Consider the following 11946-nt stretch of genomic DNA (forward strand, 5'->3'; position numbering starts at 1 on the left):
AAGGATGTTTCCAGGAAGATGATATAGTTAAAATTGTAAATAGAACAATATGGGTGCAAAAATATGAAACTTGATCTTTCTAAAAATGGTAGGTTTTACTTGGTTTTCTTGATCAAAGAAATGCAAATAAACCTTTGCTGATCCTTTTAAAAAAAGTATTTTAAATCATCCCTTTATTCTAAGTTGCCCATTTATCAGTAAGATTTTTATTACTAAATGCAACAGCTTACCACCATGGGTTAAGACTTGCACCCAACCTTCCATAAAAAAACCAGCGGGTAGAGAACTGTACTTACTAATATACACTCTTAGTTATCTTTATGCCTGAGTCAGTTCTTCCATCAAGAAACCTAAAGAGAGTGTTGACCTTTAAAGGGATATCTGTACAGATTCAGTTGAGGGGGCTTTATTTTTACTACACAAACATGAAACACGTTTTCTTCCGCACCTTTCTACTGAGTCTCAGCTTATTAACTGTAACAGTAGCACAGGCATCTGTCCTTTTAATAACACTTCTGTAGCAGTGTTTTAGAGAGCATATACATGTTTACATTCTTTTTTTAGCTTTCCCTCTTGAGGGTGTTTTTAAATTCAAACAATATTTGGCCAAGGAAACAGTTTTATTTTGGAATTCCAGGCTCTAGATGTATACACTCTATGCAAATGCTGATGATGTAAACAAATAATGACATACCTAGTTCTTTCTACTTCCTATGCTGAGGTTTGGCTAATGCGTTGTCAATGTCCTTTCCCTTTTTTGACAAATGTTTTCTGTGAAAGCAAAGTGCTGCCACAAGGGCTTCAGTTCTCTTCTGCGGCTCCAACTCTGTTCCTTTGTTTGAAAGTTGTTTGGCTTAAGCAATGTCTTCAGGCTGAAGCACTGAGCTTGATTAGACATGTAGGTCTCAAAGTTGCAAAATAGGAAATCATCAGGTTTTCTATATGTTTTATCAAGACATTTCAATTTCCAATGCGAATGAATTCATTTTGGAAGTTTTTGTATCTTTTTTATGCACTTTGGATTAAAGAGCAAAGGTCTACTTTAAAATATTTCTCTAAGAAGTTTACTCATAGTTTCAGTGCATTTCTAGGAAAGCACTGAACGCTTCCCTTTCTGTTTGCATCCTGCATTCCATGTCATGAAGTAGTTTCTAAGGCTGCAGTTGCATGATCATTTCAAAGTAACTTGGTCCTGTATGTAAGATCTGTGTCCCCTATCTCTCCTTCCAAAACCCAGGCTACTAGTTTTTAGCTTTTAGTCCTTGCTCACACCAGTCTCTGTGGCCTTGCTCTTTGAGCTAAATCAGAAATTGATCAAGCTGAAAACTAAAGTGAGAATAAAAGAGACCTGTTTCCTATCTCTTTGAGTCACCACAAGGTAATGCAAATGTCCGTGTCAAGTTTGAGCAGTCAGTCAATTTCTGTGAGACCTGGCAGCTCTGAAACATGCTGGCCACTGAGTTCAACACATTAATGCTTTTAGCAGAACTGGAAGAAATCGGCAATGAGGAAAATAAGCAAACATCTACAGAGTGAGAGGAGAGAGATTACCTTGAGTGACCTCAAGCCTGTGGAGGTACCCTGCTGGGGTGATAATCAACAGCTATGTCCCTCCTCTTCTCCAGCAGAGAAGAATCTACCAGTGACTGCACAGGCTTGGAGCAGACAAAACTGTCCAAGTAACCAAGATCTCCAAATGGCATTTATTTAAAGACATTTAAAAACATCAGTTTCAGAATGAAAGATTCTGTTTAGTTTCACAAGAATCATTGTTATTTTCATGTGCAGGTCCACTGTTTATCGAGATCATTTGGTTTTGGATTGCGTACCGAAACATTTTGCGAAAGTCATCTTCAGAAACAACAAAAAAATAAAAAATAGAGTTAACATTGGAAAGAATAGGTTAATTTTGTTAAATGTGTATTTTCCAACAACTTCAATGTTTTTGACATTTTACTGTTATAAATCACTGTTCATTGTCTCATGAAAGCTATTTTTTTATCTCTTCACAGATCGAATTGCACAGAATATCATTAAATCTCATTTGGAGACATGTCAATACACAATGGAGGAATTACATCAGCTGGCATGGCAGACCCACACGTATGAAGAAATTAAGGTTTACCAGAGCAAGGTACAGTCCTGCAGTATGCTTTCTCTTCTGCTGTGTAATTTACTTGGCAAGAATAGACTGATGAGTTTCATATATTCATCTTAAATATCTTTGAGGAGCTGGTTACTGAAAGCAAAGTAATGAAATGGTCATGGAATCTAGTTTTCCGTCTGTTTATCACAGATCTAAAACTCATGCAGAATTTCAGTTGACTTTAATGTGATCATGATTGGATCCTTTGTTGTAAGGATTTTAAGAAAATAAGTCAGCACAATTTTGTTTCCTTAGAATTTTAAAAACACATCTGCTTTTTATGTGAATAACAAATATCTGTCACTTACATACAATAGACAATGACAAACTGAAAGTACTCCTTAAACTGAAGTTGTTCAAAATTAGGTGAAAAAACGATCTCATTATACTATTTTGTTCTGCCTCTGTGATTCTTGGGTCAAGTTTCGTCTATTTGCCACTGGCAACTCTTCAGATGTAGTCCAGTCAACAGTAATCTCTGTGCCTCTTGCACTGGCTTCATTAGTCTTCAGTCAGACTTCAACTGGCGTATTAGCTGATTGTGTAAGAGACAGGAGACACTACAGCTTGTTCTTTGAAATCCGAGGGGCTCTGCAGCATTAGCAGGAACAAAAACACACCACAGCTTACAGAGGTGTGGCCTGAAGCCAAGAGCATCCATTTGCATTTACACATGTGAGTGCAAGGAAAATTATTATCAAGGAGTCAAAATTTGGATGTAATCTATGTTCAGATTGCAATAATATTTAATTAAATATTATTTGAAGTTTCAAAATAGTCTGTTGAATAAATTAATAGCATTGTGCCACTTCTTTACAGTGTTTACATTGCATGGGATGTTTACATTTCATATGCTGCTGTTAGTCTATTTTGCACAAAAACCAAAATTAGAATCACATTTTAACACTGAGCAATGCATTCTGCTCCTTTGAAGAGGTAATGACAGAGTTCAGATGACTGTGGTAATCAGCTTGTGAAAACACCCTTCTAATGAGAAGTGTTGGGTACTTTTGAGATGCAGAGATGCTGCTAGCTCTGCCTGGGAATGAGTATGGAGCCTGGGCAGTCTGCCTGTCTGCAAGGCCACCTGAAGTACGTAATGCACTGATATACTCTCTAGCTCACTGCTTTGCTTTCCCATGTGTGTTTTACCGAAGACCAGAGAAGCTCTGTGGCAGCAGTGTGCCATTCCGCTATCCAGTACGTTGTGGAGTTTGCAAAGCGCATAACTGGCTTCATGGAGCTCTGCCAGAATGACCAAATTCTTCTCCTTAAGTCAGGTGAGTAAACACCAGAGGCTTTAAACTACTAAACTGCTGGTTTAGCACCCAGCACCCTAGAAATGCGCCCTGTTGTGTTATTCTACAAATCATTTTAATTTTGAAGGAGCCCTAATTTCAGTCTGTTTCATTAGCTACATTAACCCTTTTGTATTTTTCCATATTAATCATGTTACTGCCTTCTGATCCCCTTCCCTCTACAGTTCGTTGTATAAGTACATGCACACACACAACAATAGCAGAAACTGCAGTCTCCAACCTGACATGTGGTGGAAGGAACCCGAGAACTGAGCTGGTCAAATCAGTCATCTGCTGCCCTGTAAAATCCCCACTTGTCATTAGTGCAATGAACGCAGGCTTACTGGGGCCTGTCTCTGTGGTCATCTCTAATCTTTTTAATGAGACTACAGAAATACCCTACAGTCAGTGCACAGGAGGGAAAATCCCCACTAGTGCCAGTTGGTTTCAGAATAAATGAGAGCAGATTATGACAGTGTGCTCCAGCCATGCTCTCTGCATGATGGGTTTGCATGCGTGTGTGCATAAGGGCAACAGTAAAAAGGCTTTCCTTACTTGTCAAGGGACTTGGTAATTTCTGGCCTCCGGAAGACTCATGACAAGATTTATCATCACTATGTAGTAACACTGCCAAACTCAGGAGAGTGAAATGGTATGACCAAGTGAACCACAAGAACTACAACTAGTAGTTAACTACATTTACCCTGTCCTATCCGTTTCTTGCTCCCTCCATGTGTAAAAGGTAGGATGCTGTGTGAGGCAGCTCGTTAAAGTGCTTCCTATTTGAAAAGAGAGCTCTTAATTGAGGCTGGAAGCCCGTGTGATTCATTACTCTGTACACAGAAGACTGTAGCTTGTTGCTGGGCTGGACTCTGTTGGTGGGCACAAGTGGATAGGAAAGTGATATAGAGACCCTAGGAACAGACAGGCAACCTCCTGGAAAAAAAAGCAGTTGTAGCACAAAAACTACATTTTATTAATCTCATACTAATTTTGTAAATTCTGCAGATACCAGTGCACCCCTAGGAAACTTCCTTTGTTTCACTGGCAAGGCTAAGAACAAAGCTGCACCTTCAGGAAAAGATATATTTGACTGTACTGTTGGAAAACTGTTAAATTCTAGCATGTAAAAATATGTCAGATTTTATTTTCTGTTTTGCTGTTAATGCTGAGCAGGAGTTAGAAAATCAGGGCTTTTCTCTCAGAAGTATGTCTGCGAAAGAATCCTCAGATTCAGAGTTCATCTTAAATTAGACTTGGATTTAGTTAAGGGATGCTTAAAGTTTTGCCTTTCACATTCCCAATTGCATATTTTTGCTGTTAGGAAATAATACAGAAAGATAAGGAGTAAAAAAGAATGCTTCCTTTGGCTAGTCAACAACCAGAAGAAAATAAACCAAAACAGCCATACAATGGGAACAAAAGTAAAACCTATTTTAGGGCTGTTCTTGACAGTGCTTTAACTTTTATTTTCTCTCTAAAAACGTTTTGTGGTGTTATCCCTCTACAGCCAAATTAAGCTGGGATTTATATAAGCATTGAATTAAACTGTTTCTTTGGTATTAAAAGGGGGTTAATTATTAAAAATTAGTTTCAATAAATGTCTGACTTTCAGGATAAAATATTTCAAACTGAATTTCTTTGACCAGGTCTAAATTCAGAATCAGTCCAGGCTGCCAATTTGCTGCAAAGCAGGAAAGAAACATACTGTACCAGAAATTACCCCTTTCTATATACAAAGCAGACAGTGATATTTTTTGTCTCATTCAGAGACATATAATCTAGGTGTCTTCAAAGAGTCTCTATCCCTGATGATATTTATATAACTGATGTCTTCTGACATACCTTCTTGAGATTTCCTACACTCTATTGTTAGGCAGTAATATGTGGTACTTTTGCTTTTTTCTGTCTCATAGGCTGCTTGGAAGTGGTTTTGGTGAGAATGTGCCGTGCCTTCAACCCACTCAACAATACTGTTCTGTTTGAAGGAAAGTATGGAGGGATGCAAATGTTTAAAGCTTTGGGTATGTTGCTTTTCTTCTTTTCAACATATTACATTGAGCACATAGCAAGAGATTTGTCTTTAGGAAAAGAGTGACCCACAATGTACAGTAAATGTTGAATCCCCTAGCCTCCACATGTCTAGGCTGGAACAGAAAAAGAAAAAAGGTGACTCTGCTAGCGCTGCTAGTGGTGATAGGTATTTTTCTCTAATGAAAAAATGCAGCATGAAGGGTTTTTGAATGGATTTCTTTGCCATCTGAATTTTTGATAAAACAAGTTTATGGCACGAGTCGAGCTGTTTATCTTCACTGTTCAATTATGCTTGATACATCAAATCACTCCCACTAATTGTGTCCTGCAGGAGGCAATTTTAGACCCAGCAGTGAGGGGACTAAAATGGTGTACTACTACAAAACATACATAATAACAGGCCTAAAATATTGTTTTTCCCAGAAGTTTTAAGTAAGGTCATTGAGATTCATGAGTAGAAAAATTACTTAATTTCTCAACATGATATTGAGTGCTACCTGAAATGTTAATAGTTAAATGGATGTATTTTGCCCATTCATGAGACTGATATTATCAGAAATCTATTCAGGACCAAACTCAAAGAGCCATATTTCCTTCAAATGCATGTGTTTATCATATAGGTGTATAATTTCCTTGTGTGTGGATAAGAATAAAACTTCTTTACAAGTTTAAAATATTTATGAATGTGTATTGGTTGATTTATTTTGGTCTTCATGATGTTTTCACAAATTTTCATAAATATTGGTACTGTTAATTAGTAAAGTTATATATGTGAAAGTTATTTAGGACTAGCCATTCATACGTCTTAAATTTAATATCTGTCTAGAAATAGCAATTCTTTCCATATTAGGAAAAGATATCTGTCTTCAAAGATGTCTGTTCAGTTCTTGTACTTGTCCCAAATTCTTGATAATTTCTGTGCTTCAGTGTGTTTTGGTGACATTTTCAGGTTAGGTGGAATTTTAATAGTTAATGAAAAATTTAAAAGTACAGGAGAAAAAATTGAAGAAGTAGAGATATTCACTCATTGTTTTTGACACCAGGACAATATCTTTTCATGGCAGGGTAAAGAGCTAATAAATTTCTAGCATTGATTTTGTCCTCTTTGGTCTGCAGGTTCTGATGATCTGGTAAATGAAGCATTTGATTTTGCTAAGAATTTATGTTCCTTACAGCTGACTGAGGAGGAGATCGCCTTGTTTTCATCTGCTGTTCTGATATCACCAGGTAATTTGTCATTCTGAACACCACACTTATTTTTTCCTCTTTGTCCACCTCTATTTCTACCTACCTAAATAACTGTTTAAACTGTATAAAGCAATGTTAAGCAAGGTATTACGGAATGGAAAAATACCTGAATTGCAAAATATGTCTCACTCTCTCTTTGGTAGACCATCAGGAATTACACTTTCTAGAAGCAGATCCAATGTGTGGAGGTAACAGACATGGAGCAGGTTTGTGCAAACAAGCAGTGCAGGCTGACATTCCTCCAGGCCACACACAGAGAAGCATGGTACTCAAGGAGGTGCATATTCCTTCTAGCTTTTTCAGGAAGCAGCATTGCCATGAGCAGATTAGATAGCCCATAATTATGATGGCCTTTATCTGTGGGAATAAGATGAGCAGTAAAAATCTGTATGAAGTCCTGCCTGATGAGAAGTAGTGTTTATAGGTGCAACATGCTTTTTTTCTTGTGTTCATGTACCATAACTCTGCGTAGCCAAACATACATTTAAGTCAGTATTCCCTGGCTGATCACAGAAAACAGCTCACTTGACTGAGTTGACTCAGAAGGTGGATCTAGTAGACAAGCTCACAGTTTATCATGGGATTTTTGAATATGCCTCGGGGAAGGTACTGACAAAAAAATCTCACCATGAATTCTTTTTCAGCTCTTTCTGCTGAAGACTTCCTCTAGGTCACTTTGCCCTTCTGCACATCTGTGGTAGAGATTATGTTAGACAGAATTAGACTGGAACAGATGGTGTCAACATGTTCATTCTCTTCATTAATGACACCTGCTTGAAAGGACGCTGCTCCTTTTATTTTCGCTTTGAGCAGTTCTTTCCATCATCTGCTCAGAGATATTTGAGCCAGTGGCACTTCAGGGTGTTAGGCTGAGATGCTGCAGAGACAGCCCTCCAAACAATGACCATTTCCAACTCAAAGGTGTTCCAGCTGTGTGCAGAGGTGAGAGTTGCCTGTGTACTGTCTCCCACATGTCCAGACTTCTTCTGAGACAGTGTACTTGCAATGTCCTGATGTGTCCTTTCCCATCAGCCCTCCCTGAGTCTGAAAAGACCAAAGCTGCGAGGGTGACAGAGAGATGTGCAGCTAGTGCTTGCTTCTGGAAAACTAGATGGGCATCAAAATTCTAACTAATACCTGCAGTTTCACATATGCCCCTTCAGTTTGCAAGCAAAAGGATATATGCAGTGTCTCCTATTCTTGTAACTAAAACAAAAAATAAAGTAAAAGTGCTTGTTGCGGGCAGACTGCTTATTTCTATAGTCTGTGAGCATGTGTAACTTTAGTCATAAAAGACTCAATAAGAAAGAAGTCATGGGCTGCAGAAGCACATAAATGAGTGAAAGCAGTTCCTCTTCCATAAAAAGACTGCAAATTTGGATTGTGTAAATAACTCCCACATCAGCTGGGCTACTAAGTTTGAGAAGACAAGGAAAATAGGCCAGATTGAAATACACTGGAATTTGCTATTTATTTTCTTACAAAAATGGTAACAGTAAATAACAGAGCATGAAATCATTTCCTTCCACACTGGATGCTCTGGTTTCTTCACAATAAAAAGTTTTATCAGAGGAACTTATGTAAAAATTTAAAAATTAATCACTGCATCACAGAAGTACCTGCACCAGTCTTTCTGTACAATAATACAAGATTACAAAGATTCCCCGTGGGAAGTAGTCATATTGAAGGTTTTTTCCTATGGAAGTCGTAATCCTGAAAGTTGATTCTTGCGCTCTTGATCTCAGTGTTTAGGCACTTTACAGGAAACAGAGCAGTCCCATTGGGAGTAAGGGGACCTAAGAACATCCATTAATAAATTTACTAAAGCTGCAAAGCCCAGTGTCAGACCCATTTTCCCTCTATTTCAGAGCACAAATCCAGAGTTAGGGTGGACATAACCACACTGCTTAAAGGTGATTCTTTAACTTGATTTCTGATTTTAAAAGTTACAATATTGTAGGAGTGGTCCAGTAGAGGTTGCAAAGGCATCTCCACCTGCAAATATGCCAGAGCCATATGGCAAGACACTAACCTGGCTGCCCTCATATGCCAATCCCTCTTCTGAAATTCTGGCTTGCCATCCTTCTTTCTGTCTTGCTTTTTGCAAAAGCAGGTCTTGTAAGCTGTCTCTCATCCTTCCTTCACTATTCTCTAGCCTGGTTCATTCTTTAAAGATAGACAAGTTCAAAACCCAAACAGAAAAGTACATAATTGAAGCACTGCTTCTTATATCTCTAATGGGTAGCCATTCATCTACTGACTTTTTCCTGCACTTTTGTGAATATAGCTAGAGTTACCTAGAAAATTCCAGCCGAAGTTTCAGATGGTGTTCAGGTAGTAGAAAACACATTTTGGGAGAGAAACTTAGCATCCATTATAAAATTTTTGCCTAGTTGTCATGAATTCTTGTGCAATATGCAGCATATTTCATGACAGGTGAGTAATTAAACCTGTCCTTCAACTGCCTCAGTCTATTTTTAAGGTTATTCTTGTGACAGAAAGCTAAATCTTTGAGGATTGCTCTATATGATAGATCTTTTTAGCTCCAGTCTGCCACAATAGGCACTGATTTAACATGAAAGAAATGTTTTTGCAGTAGCATGAAGTTTGGCACCTAACCTGTGAAGTCTAAGTAGTACTGTGTGCTTACTGTATCAATGGTGCATGTGCTGTCAGTTAATTCTGTTTCTATGGCCACTGATAGCACAGGATTCTTTGGCTTACCTTATGGGAGCATGATTTCTAAGCTTTGCAAAAAGATTATTTTCTTTTCCTGATCATCCGTTAAGTAGCTAGACGTTTGGTTTTGTCAATGAACACTTTTCTTACACCCCTCTCCAAACAGTCAGACAAATGACAGAATTGTGCTCCTTCTGTTCAGCTCCAACCTCTGTGGCATGTGTGCTCACTGAAGTGGTTGATTTATACCACTTCTATGGATTATTTCAGTGATGGGGAGTGGGTGAAGAAGGTCTGAAAATGAAAGGAGATTTTCCTGAACTTTTGAATTTGTACATGAAGATTCATGCCCTGTGATAAAATGGATTTTCTCATTTCCTGTTAGAAAGCTAAAATCTATACCCAAGAATTAGTCTGGATTGAGGGAGGAAGAAACAAGTTTGCAGCATGGGAAAACAGAAGTTCAATAGTGCTGCAAGCACACTGTATTAATGATTTTAGATTGTCTTGGGGTCTGCTACTTCATGTTCTATGTGTTTGTGTCCAGGAGCTATGACTTGTGAGAATATAGATCTTAAGGACAATGTCCTGCACTTGGGGTTTGAGTTCAGTAGAAGCTATATAGGTTTCCAACAACTGTGTCTGCAACTGTTATTCTCCCAGATATTTTATTTTGTGTTGTTTAGAGAAGACATTTTTAAATAATGAGAAATTTGCACTTCAAGACATTTCAACATAATTCTTTTGAATTATTAAAGAATTTTTTGAAGGAAGCCATTTCTTTTTGTTTAGAATATATTTGTTCTCAAAATGTTAGCCTAGAAAATAATGAGATATATTTTATTTTAATTTTTAAATAATTATATTCTCTTACTTTCAAAGAACTGTTTTGATCAATAAGTTTATTATTTATGTATTAAAACACTGAGCTAACGTGACATGTTTATCACCTAGCAAGTATGAAGTTAGAAAAACACTTCATTATACCAACAGAGTAAAATGAGTGGGCCATGTTTCATTTCTATTCCCATTGTTATTGCTAACATCCTGTTTTAAACAAAGAGATGCAGAGCCAACATTGTGTTCCTGTATGTTTTGTATATTTTAATTAAACTTTCACGTAATCCTTTGACGAGTTGCGATAATTAAACTCTCAGGTGATCCTTTAATGATCACTTTGCCTCTAAAACCATGTCTTAATTACCATGCAGTCCTTCCTCATGGGAATTATGATTGCTGTGAATGCTTGCCAGCATGGTGCACTCTGTTCATCCATAAGCATGCCCTTCATCTGCATTCTTTACATCTTGTTTTCCTGTTTCTCAGATCGAGCCTGGTTAATAGAGCCAAGGAAGGTCCAGAAGCTTCAGGAAAAGATTTACTTTGCACTTCAACATGTGATCCAGAAGAACCACCTCGATGAGGAGACATTGACAAAGGTAAGTTGTTAAAAACAAATGTTAAGTGCTTCCTCAATCATGAGTCTTTTCTTTTGTAGCCATTTGTGCATGTATTGCCATATTAATGTAAGCAAAAAGTAGTGCACTATGTGCTTGCAATGCCTAGGAGAAGATAGGCTTGTTTGACTCTTGTTCCTGTTTCCTGTTACTCCACTTTTGTTCAATATACTAGTCATTTTAACTGGTACCCTATCAGAAAATGAGACTGCCTCAAAAATACCCCTGGAGGCAGTTTCTTGTTGAATGCATTTTTGGCACTTGGCTAAAGCTTCTGGGTCAATTGCATTTAGGCTCTTATGGTAAGAACAGTGTCTAGTCCTTTGAATGGGTAGTTTTTATGGAGCTTAGAGTATCACATTCAGTTACTGAGCAAGATGTTAATGAAGTTCATTTTGGAAACTGTAATTTATATGAAATATGCTTCTCTTTTTTTTTTTAATGTCTCACAGTTAATAGCCAAGATACCAACCATTACTGCACTTTGCAACTTGCACGGAGAGAAACTACAGGTATTTAAGCAATCTCATCCAGACATAGTGAACACACTGTTTCCTCCATTATACAAGGAGCTTTTCAATCCAGACTCAACCACTGGCTGCAAGTAAAGGGGATAATAGAATTTTCACGTAGTCATGGAATGCATCACTATTAAGACAAAAAGAAATGTTTTCATGAAGAACTTAGAAATGTCACTACTGCAACACTAGGAATGTCCTGCACTTAATAGAATTATTTTTCACCGCTACAGTTTGAAGAATGTAAATATGCAACTCTGAGTGGGGATGTCTTTTTTCTCTTTGCTTTGTTTTTTGTTTTTGTTTTTTTTTAATTTTTTGAACTGATAATGAATATACAAATATAGGACACTGGGTGTTACCTTTTTTAAATTTACTTTTACTGGGGGATGTTTTGGGAGACATCTGTTCCTAGAATTTTATTGTAGATATACATGGGAATAGAGCAGTACTTTGCAGTATTACTCTTGCTGTTTATTGTTCAAATATAATTTAAGAAAATTCCACTGATTAGACTTGTCTACTTCTATGTTTTTAGATAGTTTAATGCATGTGGAAATTTGTAG

The 11946-nt window shown here is 37.4% G+C and overlaps 1 protein-coding gene across 1 annotated transcript; it reads left to right on the forward strand.

The window, feature by feature from the left end:
* The first annotated feature begins 2014 nt into the window (after nucleotides 1–2014).
* Nucleotides 2015–11790, forward strand: LOC103805115 (nuclear receptor ROR-beta-like). The gene is given in 7 exon segments (XM_009077749.1): nucleotides 2015–2134; nucleotides 3304–3334; nucleotides 3337–3426; nucleotides 5361–5468; nucleotides 6595–6705; nucleotides 10732–10844; nucleotides 11315–11790. Coding segments are annotated over 7 exon segments (678 nt in total). The 5' UTR covers nucleotides 2015–2065; the 3' UTR covers nucleotides 11471–11790.
* Nucleotides 11791–11946: the final 156 nt, after the last annotated feature.

This window comes from Acanthisitta chloris, unplaced genomic scaffold (assembly GCF_000695815.1).
Source record: "Acanthisitta chloris isolate BGI_N310 unplaced genomic scaffold, ASM69581v1 scaffold45646, whole genome shotgun sequence".
Taxonomy (NCBI): domain Eukaryota; kingdom Metazoa; phylum Chordata; class Aves; order Passeriformes; family Acanthisittidae; genus Acanthisitta; species Acanthisitta chloris.